At 35.7% G+C, this 14,211-nt stretch overlaps 1 protein-coding gene across 8 annotated transcripts in view; it reads right to left on the reverse strand.

Annotated features, from left to right (window-relative positions):
- Window positions 1-14,211, reverse strand: part of Cntln (centlein) — a 236,057-nt gene that overhangs the window by 152,201 nt on the left and 69,645 nt on the right. For all 8 annotated transcript variants that reach the window (XM_057784199.1, XM_057784198.1, XM_057784196.1 and 5 more), the window contains one exon: window positions 2,096-2,229. In XM_057784199.1, the coding sequence (XP_057640182.1) occupies window positions 2,096-2,229 (134 nt within the window). The remainder of the gene's footprint in view (window positions 1-2,095; window positions 2,230-14,211) is intronic.

Genomic DNA, 14,211 nt, shown 5'->3' on the forward strand with positions numbered 1-14,211 from the left:
ATACTTATCAATTTTCTTTTATAGCTCGATAGAAATAAAAATTCTAGATATATTTTCACAGAACCATCTTCTTACTGAATTAAGTTAAAATTTCAGTTCCAAGTACTAATAAGCAATGGTTCTAACTATAGTTATCAGATAGTCTTAAATATAGGCTAAGTAAAGCTTTCATTTTACATAATAAAGAACTTTTAGTGGAAAAAACACAAAGAAGGCTAATAAATTTTTCAGAACATCACGTGACTCTGAAGATGCTGTGTAAGAAGGTGAGGTTATCCAAAGTCAAAAGGAAGGAAAACAAAACAAGGGAATCCAGTCCTTGCAAACACCCAAGTGAACACTGGTAAAATGGGAGGACAAATGACCTAGTTGGGGACTATGACACTAAGGATCCTCTAGGGAAGAGACCTCCAGATTCCTGTGGTAAGAAATCTTGCTTGGCACAAACTATATAAAAACTATAAATTATTTGGATATTCTATTTGGACAGAGAGAATAATTATAGAGACATATATTTGAGGCTCCACCACTTAGTTTGTTAGAACACCTATCTTATACAGAAATATATATTCACCAAAATACATTTTATTTTATATATTTTGGAGATTGAATTTTAAGTGGAGTTTTCCTTATCTATAGCTTCAAACTTGTTATTTATATATATGGAAAGATTTTTAAATAAAGAAGTATGTAAATAGTTGTTGAAGACTAATGAAAATTAGTCCAGAGAAAATAAGCTCTGCTTATTAGACATTTAAGACAAGAATGTTCTCAGTCATTCCCAGAACCCACATGAATAACCATGTACATAATCTACCTTCCTATGACTACAAGTGGAAAGGTAAAAATAACAGTTCAAACATTAGGGAGAGGAGAAAAGGAGCTGTACAGTGCCTCTAGGAAATGTAGTAAAGAAAGACACACAAGTAGAAGTCCATAGTGACTGTGCTGTTTTCTATTGCTAGATCAGAAATTTTAACAAAGGAAATAAACAATAGTATATTCACTGAGGTTAGTGAGAGCCTGCTGGCCAAGAGACCTATATAAATAAATATTGTATCTGTAGAAGAGGCATGATGAAGTTAAACAATAACAGTACACGATGAAAGCAAAAACTTATTTCTTCTCTACTATTCAAATATATCATCTGTCTTTTAATAAGAGAGCAAGATTGATATATACAAAAATTATTTAAACTTTTAAATATATGTATATTCAGTCGTAACAAACACAATCTAGAGAAGGGAGACACTCACGTTACTATGAGACACATGAGGAATAAAAGTTGATGTGAAGAAGAGTGCACTTTGTGCTACCTCATACACTGCTTTTACAACCATTCCTCTAGCAAGCATGAAATGACCTAGGGGGGTGTGCGCGCGCACACACACACACACACACACACACACACAATCTCTCTCTCTAACTAAATGAAAAGTTAAAAATAAAAATACCTATGGACCACTGGGAAGGAATGAGTCTGTCCTGACCCACCTTTATATGAAAACAAAGAAAGGAAAATAACAGGACTTTTTAAAGCAGGTGGTTTGTGTTTTACTCTGAATGTGAAGCACCCCTCACAAACTCATGTTCTTGAACAGTTGTTTCCTGGCTGGTGGTGCTATTTTGTGAGGTTATAGAACCCTCTAGACATGGGGCCTAGCAGGCAGACATGGAGCCATGGGGACAGGAGGCTTGTGGGTTGTACCCCAGCACCAGATCCAGTCTGGTGTTCTCTGGCTCCTGGTCAGCACCAGAGATGTGAACAAGCCACCATGGCGTTCTGACAAAGACAATATTCCAAGTACTTAATATTAAGCAAAATTTACTGGGCATATTAAGAAGTCCAGAAAACAATGAGTAAGTGCATTATTCCGGTTAGAAACCAAATCATGATCTTACTAACAGGGAGCTCCTAGCTCCCTTAGATAACTGGTACCACTTTAGTTTACAGAATTCCAGATTTTCACTGCACAGACATATGTACCTATGGAAGACATACTGTTATCATCTGGAAGTGCTAACAATAAACATAAATGGTGTCATACTCAAGACTAATGATATTCTTAAGAAACTGAAAACTGAATAGACTTGCCTGACCAGTGTAATATCCATGTCTTTCTGGAGAAGTTCAGTCTGCTTGTTGTTCAACTGTAGTGACAGAGCATTATATTTACTCCGTGATAATTCAATTTCTTTCTTTGCTTCAATTAAATTGTCTTCAAAAGCCTAAAATTTGAGCACTTGTGTTACAATATAATAAACAAAAGTATATCATAGTTATTCTATAAGATGTAGGGAAAAGTTAGTAATGTTCTTACCAAAACTATATTTAGGTTTTCCACAATAATCAAATTTTAACATATTTGAATATCAACTTTTAAAATAATTTCAAAATAAAAAAAATAGCAGATCAAGGAAAACGACAATTTTGAAGAATTTTAGGTGAAAAAATTCACAAAAAGCAGTAACTTATATTAGTCATAGAATTTTTTTCGGGAACTTAAAAAATTTCATGGTATAAAAATCAAGAACTTAGGCTAGGAGGCAGCACAGGCCTTTAATCCTGGCAGTAGGGAGAGGCAGGAGGCCTGTGAGTTCAAGGCCAGCCTGATTTACAGATCTAGTTCCTTAACAGCTAGGGCTGTTACAGAGATACCCTGTCATGAAAAAAAATCAACAAGGCAAAACAAACTGTAAAAACTACACAAAGTTTACTATTAAAGTTAAAATAAATCATACTATAAAATTTGTTAAATTAAAAAACATTACATTTAAATATAAAGAATAAATGACAGTTATAGTTTTATTTGGTCCCTGTTTTAAATGTACAAACATAAATTAGTAAGCATTGCAAAGAAAACAAAATAATTTTCCAATATTTATGACTGAGATTATGCTTTGTTCTCTTGATGGTATTAAAACTTTCAATTTACATTCTCTAAAACTCACCTTTTCCTCCTAACAATTTTCTAAAGCTCTTATTTTAAAACTATTTTTTAAATTTATATGTATTTTAAGTTCAGAAAATTAATTTTAATTAGTATTATGAAGAAACAATTATATCTAAATGGAGTCTGCCCATATTAACACCATTTATTTATTATTTATATAATTGATCATCAGGCTTTAGGTTAAGAACTAGAAATTCCCCTTTATTTACACAAAAATGAATAACATATGCACACATACAAAGATGATAAAAGGAAAGAAAAAGTCAAGAAGGGAAAAAGAGGAGAAAGAGGAAGTTGGTTCTTTCATGTGGGAGAAAGGACAAGGACCTGACACACACCTTAAGCAGAACAAGTTTATCTCTGTGCTCTGCTTGCTCTCTTTGGGGGTAGGCAGATATGTAGCCAGAGAGGTGCTGAAGACAAAATGCAGTGAAAGGTCTGTAACAGATAAAAAAGAACGAAGAGATTTGGACTCTAGCCCAGGGGCCTGGGTAAGTTTCCAAGTTCACTGGTAGCATCAGGACAAAGGTACCAAGCTCAATTTTCAACCTGACTCATGGTAGGTATGAGAGGGCAATAAAAGCTTTCGTGAACTGAATAAAGGTCTACTTCAAACTGGAGGCACTGGAACATCAAAACTGTGCAAAAGTGACATGGCAAATGAACATCGGAGTGGAAGTAGGTGACAGCAAATGTTCCTACTTAATCACCCTTAGAAAATCTAACGTTCAAGAAAGAATAAAAGGATGGGGATGCTGTATATATAGTCTGTAAGGACACAGAGAGACACTTCTAGAAGAGATGCTTCATCCTACCACAGAGATACTTTCTCAGTCATGTTCATTTATGCTCTACTCATAATAGCCAGAAACTGGAAACAACCTAGACATCCCTCAACATCTGTGATGAATAGATAAAGAAAATTTGTACATTTACACAATACAATTATTTGGGCATTAAAAAAACTGAAATCATGAAATTCACAGGTAAATGAATGGAACTAGAAAAAACCATCATGAAGTAACACAGACTCAGAAAGGCAATGTTTTTACTAGACAATGTGCATACTAGTTAAGTTGTTGATAAGCCAGCTACAACCCATATAACCACAGAGGTTAGGCAAAGAATATGGGACTAGATGAAACAGATAGGCTTCCCTAGGAAAGAGAAATAGAATAGATAGTTATGGAAACACAAGGGTAGGATCGGGACTGGAACTGGAATATTAAGCAGGGAGGCAAGGGAAGAGGGGGACAAGGGAGGGGATACAGGGAAAAATAGCTGAAATTAAGGGCCATACGGGAGAGACAGCATGTAATCCTAATACGGTAGAAGCTTCCTAAAACATATTCATATGTGAAGGGGATCTAAATGAAATTGCCAAATAATGGAGAAGACAGAGCACCATCTGGGACATCTTTTGTCAACAATGAAGTTTCTAGTATCGGGAGAATAGGTTACATCTAGTTGAGTTGTTGGCCAGGTTAACTATCTATTACATTATAATCCCTTAGAAATTTGTTTGATTTCTAATGAGAGACAGAAAGGAAGTAGATCTGGATACAAAAGGAGGTGGGGAAAAACTGGAAGGGGTTGAAGGAGAGGAAACTGTAATTGGAATATATTATATGAAAAAAATCTCTTTTCTTCTCCTTTTTTAGATTTTTAGTTTTTAATTTTGTGTATGAATGTTCTGCCAGCATGTATTTAAGTATACAATATGCATGCAGTATGGACAGAGGCCTGAGGAAGGCTCAGATCTCCTGAAACTGGAATTACATGTGGATGCTGGGACTTAAACACAGGTCCTTTGAAGGAACAGCCAGGGCTCTTAAAGGCTGAGTCATGTCTCCACCCACCACCCCCTGTTAAATCTATTGTCAATAAAAAATAAACAAACAAATAAATAAAATACACTTAAATAAAAGCATCCTAAAACAACCCAACAATAATGGGGGATCACTTTTTCCTGTTTGTGAGCTCAGGGTATGTAGCAGATGATAACCTTGAAGTTACTTCTGACCTCCTGACAGCTCTTCCCAAATGCTGAGATCTTTAGACTTCTGGGAACTGAACCCAGTGCTTTGTATGCTAGGCAAACATGCTAGGAACTGAGCTATACAGACTCGAATCACTGAATGGTTTAGCTGCTAAGCAAATAATGACACAAAGGACACTTCATAATTTGATCCGAAAGTCAGTAAGCATTACAATTAATGGTAAAAGTGTTTCTAAAAATTAAAAATAATCTTGGTTTATATTAAAGGTTGTTTAAGGGTTTAGACAGTTCAAAAAAAGAAGAAAGTACAAAATAAGACATTAAACACATACATATTGTGTGTGAGATGGTGCATTTTTATTGATTGTTAGTATGATATTACATACAAAACTACAGTGTATAAATACTATGAACTAATAAGAGCTTTTTAACAGAATAAAAGTTTATTATGCAAACATGTTTGTTTTTCCACATAACTCAATATTTATGATACCAGCAAAACAAATTGGCAAAAATAAATCTTATGACTGATGTGTAATATACTTATAAAGCCTTATTGAATAAAAGAAAATATGACCTAAAGAAAGATGTGCTGCCATAATGAAAGCAGAGAATCATTATTATAAGCATAACAATTGTCTTTTCATATACCAGTTGTCTCTACATTTATCTACATATATAGATATGTAAATAATCGCAATGTTTTTTATTGGAGTTGGTATTCTAGAACTAAAACATCATGCCAGCCATAACACCAAGGTAAGCCACAAAGGCCAGGAACTCTTTCTATTTGAAATTTAAAACTCAATCCTAAAACAGGGCTAATCAAATAGGACATAGAAATAGAAACAGACCCAGAGGCAGTCAAATTAATTATACTAAAATTTGAGAAAGTATATTGTTTTTGATGGAAAATTGTTCTTTTTAATGTCATTGGTATTACTCTAATTAAATAGAAAACCCCCTAATCTAAGCCATAAACATTTTTCTTGTCATATTTTTCTCCATCCTACTTATCACTGCGTAACAAAGATGAAGTTTTGTTGCTTGTGCATTTATACGTGTCACTACTAACACCAATTTCATGAAAGCCATGTTTTACACTGGTATTTCTCAATTATGCTAGTGTCAGACACATGCTCAACAAATTCTCCCATTCCTAACATTTACAACAAACTTCATCTCATTCAGACAGCTAATGATAATCTGTGGGCTGAACATGTTTAAGTCCCCAGTAATTACCTCTTTAGACTATGATCCCTAAAGAATTGGGAAGGATCTAATGGAGATAGCAACAGCTGCCAATATTCTGGAATTTCCTTAAGCTAACTTCAATCATAGACAAGAACAAACTTTTCTCTTGAATAAAACTCTATTGACCTTATGCTACTATTTGTGCTGTCCCAGTCAAAGGTTGTAGTGTTAGCAGTTTCTAAGAGCTTCATAAATGTGTTTCTCACCACACATTTGGTTCTAACATGGGAGACTTTGACAAGACTGACTACACCACTCCTAGCAATCTCTAGGACTCTCACACCTATTAATGAAACAAGACAACAGTTCCTCTGCAAATCAGCTTATCAGCATTTAAATCGTTTACTTCTGAAAGAAGAAAAGGTTTTCACTGATAATTTCCCACTTGCTGGTAAGCAGCTCCTTTCCAATTTCATTTCCACCTCTCCTGTTCTCCCTACTTATGTAAAAAAATTACAAGGAGAGACTAGTAAGAAATTATACTGTCTTTATTTATACATTTCTGTGTAAAGATATAATATATAAATGATATATATATATGAAAAAAACATGAAATGTCTAAGAAAAATCACCAAGGAAAGTTATGATCATTTTACTAAAAAATTATGTGTGAAGCATCTACTTCCAAAATGGTCCATAATGAGACGCTTCAGATATACCAACCGTAGAACGTGGGTGTACTTGGTGATTTTTTTTGTTGTTGTTGTTTAAGTATACAAGGTTGCCTCCTAAAACTTAGCAAAGGAGATAAAATAAAGGAAGAAATGTCACCCTGGGCTTCCTGAGATTGAGGCAGTCTAAAAGAGAAACAGAGCAGCAGTGGTGACTCACACTTTGATCCCAGCATTTGGGATCTCATCATGCCTTTGCACTAGGGAGGCACAGACAGAAATGTAAGGTGGGTCTCATCCATTTAGTCTGAGGAGTTTTTTTTTTTTTTTTTTTTTTTTTTCAAGACAGGGTTTCTCTGTAGCTTTGGGGCCTGTCCTGGAACTAGCTCTTGTGTGGAGGCTCAAAAATGTGAGCCTATTTCCACCTTGACCTAAGGTGGAACTTAGTTTTTTATCTTACTTCTACCTCTTGGGGTCAGGGTATTTTAAGCAATTGGAAATTAAATGTGGGTGATTTCAATATTCATTGGAACTCCCTCCCTGAACTACTCTGTGTTTTCTGTTTTATTATTTTTGTGCCTTGTACTCTTTATTTATATTTCTAATCCCCACACCCTATTCTGGCAAGGGGTGTTTTTGTTGAGGCTAGTCCCTGACACTCTTGTAAACCAGACTGCCCTTGAACTCCCAGAAATCTGCCTGTCTCCCAAGTACAGGGATTAAAGGCATGTACCACCACTGCCCAGCCAGTCAGAGACAGGATCATCCCCATTCAGTCTGAGATTTTGTAGAGGTCAGAAGTCTCTGGTAGCTAGGTGCTCTTCATCTCTGATCTTTTAGCTTTCAACTTAATATCTGACTCTAGATATTGATTAAGACTAATTAGATTCATGCTTCACCCTACCTCAATATATAAGTAGAGAACAACAAAGGAAAATACCAACATCAACCCTAGGCCTCCTCACACAAGCATACATGCTCATGTGAATTCACACTTAGATGTGTACCCACAAACACGCAAACACCCATACATGTGTGTCTTACACATACATATGCATGCAAAAATATTCAACCAAAAATTGGTTACATTTCTATAAACTCAGAAAAATAAATTGAAAATCAAATTTATTTACAATAAAATCATAAAAATGCTTAGAAAGAAATCTACTCTTTGTCAGCCTGGTGGTAAGGTGTGTAATCCCTCCTACTTGGGAAACAGAGGGAGGAGACTCACATGTTTAAGGTCCCCCTGAGCTACACGTCTCAAAATAAAAAGCAAAAAAGAGTGCTAAATAATTATCTTAGTAGGGGAATGCTTATCTCGCAAAGTGAGAGGCCCTGGTTTCAAACACAAATGCTACAGAATAAGCACACACACAAACAAACAAAACCCACAAATAAATAGTTTGATTAGATAGTTTACATCATCTTTCAGAAGATAAAAGACTTATACACTGAACTCTACAATATAGCTGAAGGAAACTAAAGACACTAAGAAACTGAAAGGCATCCATATTACTAGGGAGAACGACTTAATAAAATATCAACACCACCCAAAGCAATTACAGAACCCCATCAAAATCCCCAGAGCTTTAAAACAGTTTCTTAAATATCCCATGGAATATTATAGTGCCCTAATTAACCAAGCCAATTCTGAAAAAGAATAAAATTGCTTGAGGACTCCTATTTCCTCACTTCAAACTATATTAAAAAGTTACAGCATGCAAAAATGACAATAGACTGGCATACAGGTCATCCCCATCAGAATAGAGGAGGGTAGAACACCGCTTAGTAAAAAATTACTTCTGGCAAGGATATCAACACTCCTTGGTGAGGAAAGGGCAGTCTCTTCAAGCAGCAGATTTGGGAAGGCTACATGTGCACAGAAAGATGAAGTGGACCCTCATCTTCACCATGTACAAAGGGGGAAGGGTAGGGCACAAGAGTTCTAATGGAAATGGGAAAATCAGGGATCTCTAATTGGGAAAGAGAGGGGGATAAATACAGAAAAAGGGAGAGGAGTATAAAATACCAGTAAGGATACTTTAAAAAAAATCAAAAGGAATCAAACTATTAACTATCTTCCTAAAATACCTATAGTGCTTTCAATGTAATATAAATGTACATATGTAGTTTAAATGAAATTTTCCATACTGGGCCAAAACCATCTAACTAAAACTCCCAACACTAGGCACAAGAAGCCTCTTTTGAGTTGTTAGTCAGGACTGTCCAAGAGATTCCCACATCATTATGAACTATGGCTACTGCCCTTGGATGCCCTCCAGAGGTGGAAGGTAAGGCACTAATCAGTATTGCATTTCACAAGCAGGGCCAATGCCCCTGAGTGGGAACTGACCTGAAAGCATCCTCCCTGAGAATTAATTTTTAATATAACAAAGGGTGCCATGGAAGCTTCCAGAGTGGGGAAGCAATTAGCAGTCCTACCAGCTATGATGCCTATGAACTCTATCAATGACCAGCATGGTAGGATAAGTCTAAGGGTGCAGTAGTGGCATGAATACCTTGGCAGGACCAGTAGTTAACAAATTAAACTTCAGACCTGCTCAACAAGATGGAAATCATGTCTTGTATTGGAAACCTTAACCAACTACCATGGCTAATGAAGTCATGAAGTTTAGAGAGAAACATACCACCATCATATATTAAACCAGCACAATTCTTAACTAATATATAAATATTTGTAGCCCTTACCCCTTGCTCTGTCTTAAATGAAAATGGCCCCATAAAATCAAATATTTGAATGCTTGTTCCCCAGTTTTGGAACAGCTTGGGAGGGGTTAGGAGGTGTGTCATTAGGAGTGGGCTTTGAGGTTTAAAAAGTTAGCCCTTTCTCTCCATCCCCCCCCCCCCCCGGTGTGTGTGTGTCATGCTTGTAGGTAAGCTCTCAGCTTCTGCTCTATTGCATGCCTGCCTTCCTGCTGCCACGCTCCCCACCATGATGGCCATGAACTTAAGGTTTTTTTGTCATGTTGTGCTGTCACGCCAACAGAAAAGTAACTGAGATACTCCCTGTCAAAGAAACTTCTCTTTGCAATAGAGGCCATTACACAAAACCACACCGAGCATTTGTGGAGCCCCGTCCCAACAGATCACCCTCCTGAGCACTGGAATCACAGGGTTGTACCATCACATCCAGCCAACAGCTGAATACAAGCTGAAGGACAGAGATTTCAGTGACAGAATGGAGCAAGGAATCTGGTCTTTGTAGACTGACTGGAAAAATAACTAAAGAAATGGACCATTTCAACAATTAACAAAAAGCAAACCCTCAGGTTGGGGCAGAATCTTACTTGGGTGCTACCAGTTACAATTGCAAATGTACCTAAGACACACTGTCTTAGTTAGGGTTTCTTTTGCTGTGAAGAGATACATGCAGGCATGGTGCTGCTGGAGCTGAGAGTGTGACATCCTGCAGTCAACAGGAAGTCAACTGATTGGGTCACGCTGAGTGAAGCTTGAGAAAAGAGACCTCAAGCCCTCCTCCACAATGGCACACTTCCTTCAAAAAGGCCACACCTCCTAATAGTGTCACTCCCTTTGGGGGACATTTTCTTTCAAACCACCACACACCCCGAGAAGCAGGAAAGCATGATTCTCTTGAAAGGAGCAAGAAACTGATACCTCACACCTGAGGAATTCTATATGCTCCACTTACTAGGCAATAGTCCTAAAATACGTATCATGAAGATGACCAAGAGCAAAAGAAAAATATGGACAAAACCAAAACTGCATGTATAAACTAAAAGAATATAAATAAAGAGAACGTACTAAATGGAATCAACCAGAAATTCAAGAGAATACACACACACACACACACACACACACACACTACCTGTATGGGTTAAGAGCAAACAGAGAAGGCAAAAGAAAACTCATAAAACCATCAGAATAAGAAAAAATAAAAATCACTGAGGCTAGAGGGGGACACCATCAAGAATGTCAACACACACAGTATGAAGTCTCAGTAGGAAATTTACTTGTAAATTACTACCATTATTTTGCTAAATGAATTTATTGTCAAACTTCCTTCTAGTTACTTTGTTTATACCTATAGATGAATACTGCTCTCAACCTTAGCCAAATAGATTTTGAGACTCAGAACTGTTGACTGTTCCCCACCTCCTACCCAAGGAAAAGAAAACATCATGAAAGGGATCCAAAATAATGTCAGAGGTGAAAAATGAAAAGAACTCCTGTGAAACATGGACATGGCATGGCTGTTGTACTACAGAGTTTACTGTACCTACAAGACCTGAACAAGACCAAGCCAATAACATCAGCGAACATTCCAGAAAGCAGCACTAAAAATAAAAATTAAAAATTAAAAAGGACTTGTAAGTGGATGAGAGACATGGGGGATATTTTGGGTGACATCTAGGAAGAATAGAAGGGAGAGTTGGGGTGGACTGGTGAGAGTCTACATGTAGACGAAACTATAAGAAAAACAATAAGGAGAAAGGGGCAAAAAACAAATGTTGCACAAAAGCTTCTGAAATTTGTTGAAAAACGTGACTCAACAAATCTTGAAGAGTTCCATGTAAAAAAAAGACAAATAAACCCATGTGAAAATATAGCCACTTATTAAAATAGCATAGCAACAGATCTACATAGCAGAGTTCTTATAAGATATTGGCAACTGATGGTTTTAATTCAAATTAAACTGGAATAAGCTTAAAATGGCAAATCTAGTCCTCATGACAACCAAAAGGAAAATATCAATAGAAATGTACACATACATAAAAATGAAATAAAATGTACACTATAGAAAACAACTAAACACACAGGAAGTGATGTGGGATTCCCCCTCTGTATGTTATAAATACGTTTTATTACCATTGGTTAATAAAGAAGCTGCTATGTCCTATGGCAGGAAAAAATATAGCCAGGCAGGAGGAGACATAAAGAGAGAGTAGGTGGAGTCAGATAGAGGCCATTTAGTTGCCAAACTCACGTGGTAATACATAGATTAATAAAAATGGGTTAATTTAAGATATAAGAGATAGCTGAAAATATACATAAACCATTGGCCAAACAGTGTTAAAATTAATAGTTTCTGTGTGATTATTTGGGTCTGGGCAGCCAGGAAATGAATGAGGAATCTCCGCTGACAAGGAAGAAAACAAAGGCAATGAGAGACTGACTATCATACATTTATAAGATATACAAAAAAATGCAAAAGTGAGTTTTCCTTGTCACTCTATTCTTAATGTAAATGAATTAAACTTTATACTCAAAATAAAAATGTTGGCAGAATTAATAAATAAAATATTATATAAAAATATTATATATAAAAGATTCTCTTAGGACTCAAAGATTTGAATAGAAAATAAAAGGAAGGAAAATATATACTGTACAAACAGATACAAACAGAACTGAGATGGAAATAATTTTGTGAGAGATACAGACTATAAGTAAATTGAGGAGGCACTGAAGAAAAAGGATCAACAAAACTAAAAATATATACATCGTGCACTGTGGTTGTTATTGTTTTTACTCTTTGGGGGCCTACCCCCAGCTCCCAAATAAATACATGGAGATTTATTCTTACTTATGAATGCCTGGCCTTAGCTTGGCTCATTTCTAGACAGTTTTTCTAACTTAAGTTATTCCATTTCTTTTCTTCTGCATTTTGCCTTTGGACTTTTTACCTTTCTTAGTTCTGTATGTCTTTCTTCCCTTTTAACTCCACAGCTAGTCATGTGACTGGGTGGCCAGCTCCTGATCTTCTCCTCCTCTCCTTCTTTTCTTACTCCTAGCTCTTTTCTTGTTCTTCTCTCTTCTCATGACCTAGATTTCTCCTATTTATTTTCTCTGCCTAGCCGCCCCGCCTATTTCTCTCTCTTGCCTAGTTATTGGCCTTTAAGCTCCTTATTAGACCAATCAGGTGTTTTAAACAGGCAAAGTAACACACCTTTACAGAGTTAAATAAATGCAACATAAAAGAATAAAACACATATTTGCATCATTAAATAAATATTCCACAGCATAAAAGAATGTAACGTATCTTAAACTAATATTCCACAACTGTATGTATGTATGTGTGTGTGTGTATATATATATATATATATATATATATATATGATTTTGTCTTTCTTCTCCCCTTTGATGAAATATGACTTGTTTCGTAGAAATGGAAACAATGATTCTAAAATTCACATGCAAGTAGAAGAGATTAGGCATAGATTTTAAAAAAAACAGACACACACACATGCAAGGTACAAAATGTGTTACAAATTTACAGTACTCGAGACAGTGTGGCAAAGGCATGAGAGTAGATGTGTAAGCAAAGGAACAGAACTGAGTTCCAGAAATAAACTCATATGACAGTAAATGGCATTCAACAAGGATGCCAAAATAATTTAGTAAGGAAAAGAAAACTTATTTTCAACAAGAAGTAGAAATGGAAGATGTAAGTAAATAAAGTTGAACCTTATCCCACATCACATTGAGACGTTATCAGTGAGACAAAACATGGTTTATTTTCACTCTTATTGAGAATTTAGGTGCATGTGTGTGTGTGTGTGCGCACTAAAGCAAAGAAAATATTATTTGGAGGAAACAAGGGGGCAGCAAGATGGAGTGGATAAGATACAGAAGTGAATGGGGCAAATAAAAAAGTTAACTCAGAATGGATAAAAACTATACTCATAAAACATAGTAAGCTATAAAAATCTCAAAAGATAGGATCCAGTCTTCATGATCTTTGATTATACATTGGTTTCTTGCATAACTCAAACAATAGGGCAACAATAAAAACAAAAGGTGACAAGTGTCATAAAAAATGAAAAATGTCTCTGTGTTTAAAGAAACACAATTACCTCATAGCAGTATGAGTGGACAGACCCAGATATTGGAGACGCTAAAGCTAGCCTTATTTGTTTCTGTCCTTTTCAATAAAATACATAACAAAAGAAAAATTTAAGATTTAATGGGAAAATAAACAAAAAACTCAAGACAGAGAATACCACATAATGTTGTATTTTAAAACTATTCTCATGCTCACTTCTTAGTTTATATAAATGCAGTACTGCTTGTATTGTACATATAATATATTAGCTTATATATAATTCAATAGTTGATAGTTTGTATTAACAAAGTAGCAAAATATCAGACTGGTAAATATAACAAGACAACTTTTGTAGCTGTTATTCTATTTACCAAATATATATCAAGGAAGTAAAAATCTATTCAAAAACTCAACGAAATAGTTTCAAATTCTGTGTCTGATGAGGGACTTATAAACAGTATATTTGCATAGACAGTTCTCCAAAGATATGCAAATGATCAGTAACACATGAAAAAATGCTCAACATCATTAGTCACAAGGAAAATGCAAATTAAAGTCAGAATGAGAACTGGGGATATAACTCAG

The sequence above is a fragment of the Chionomys nivalis genome, chromosome 11 (assembly GCF_950005125.1).
Source record: "Chionomys nivalis chromosome 11, mChiNiv1.1, whole genome shotgun sequence".
NCBI classification, from domain to species: domain Eukaryota; kingdom Metazoa; phylum Chordata; class Mammalia; order Rodentia; family Cricetidae; genus Chionomys; species Chionomys nivalis.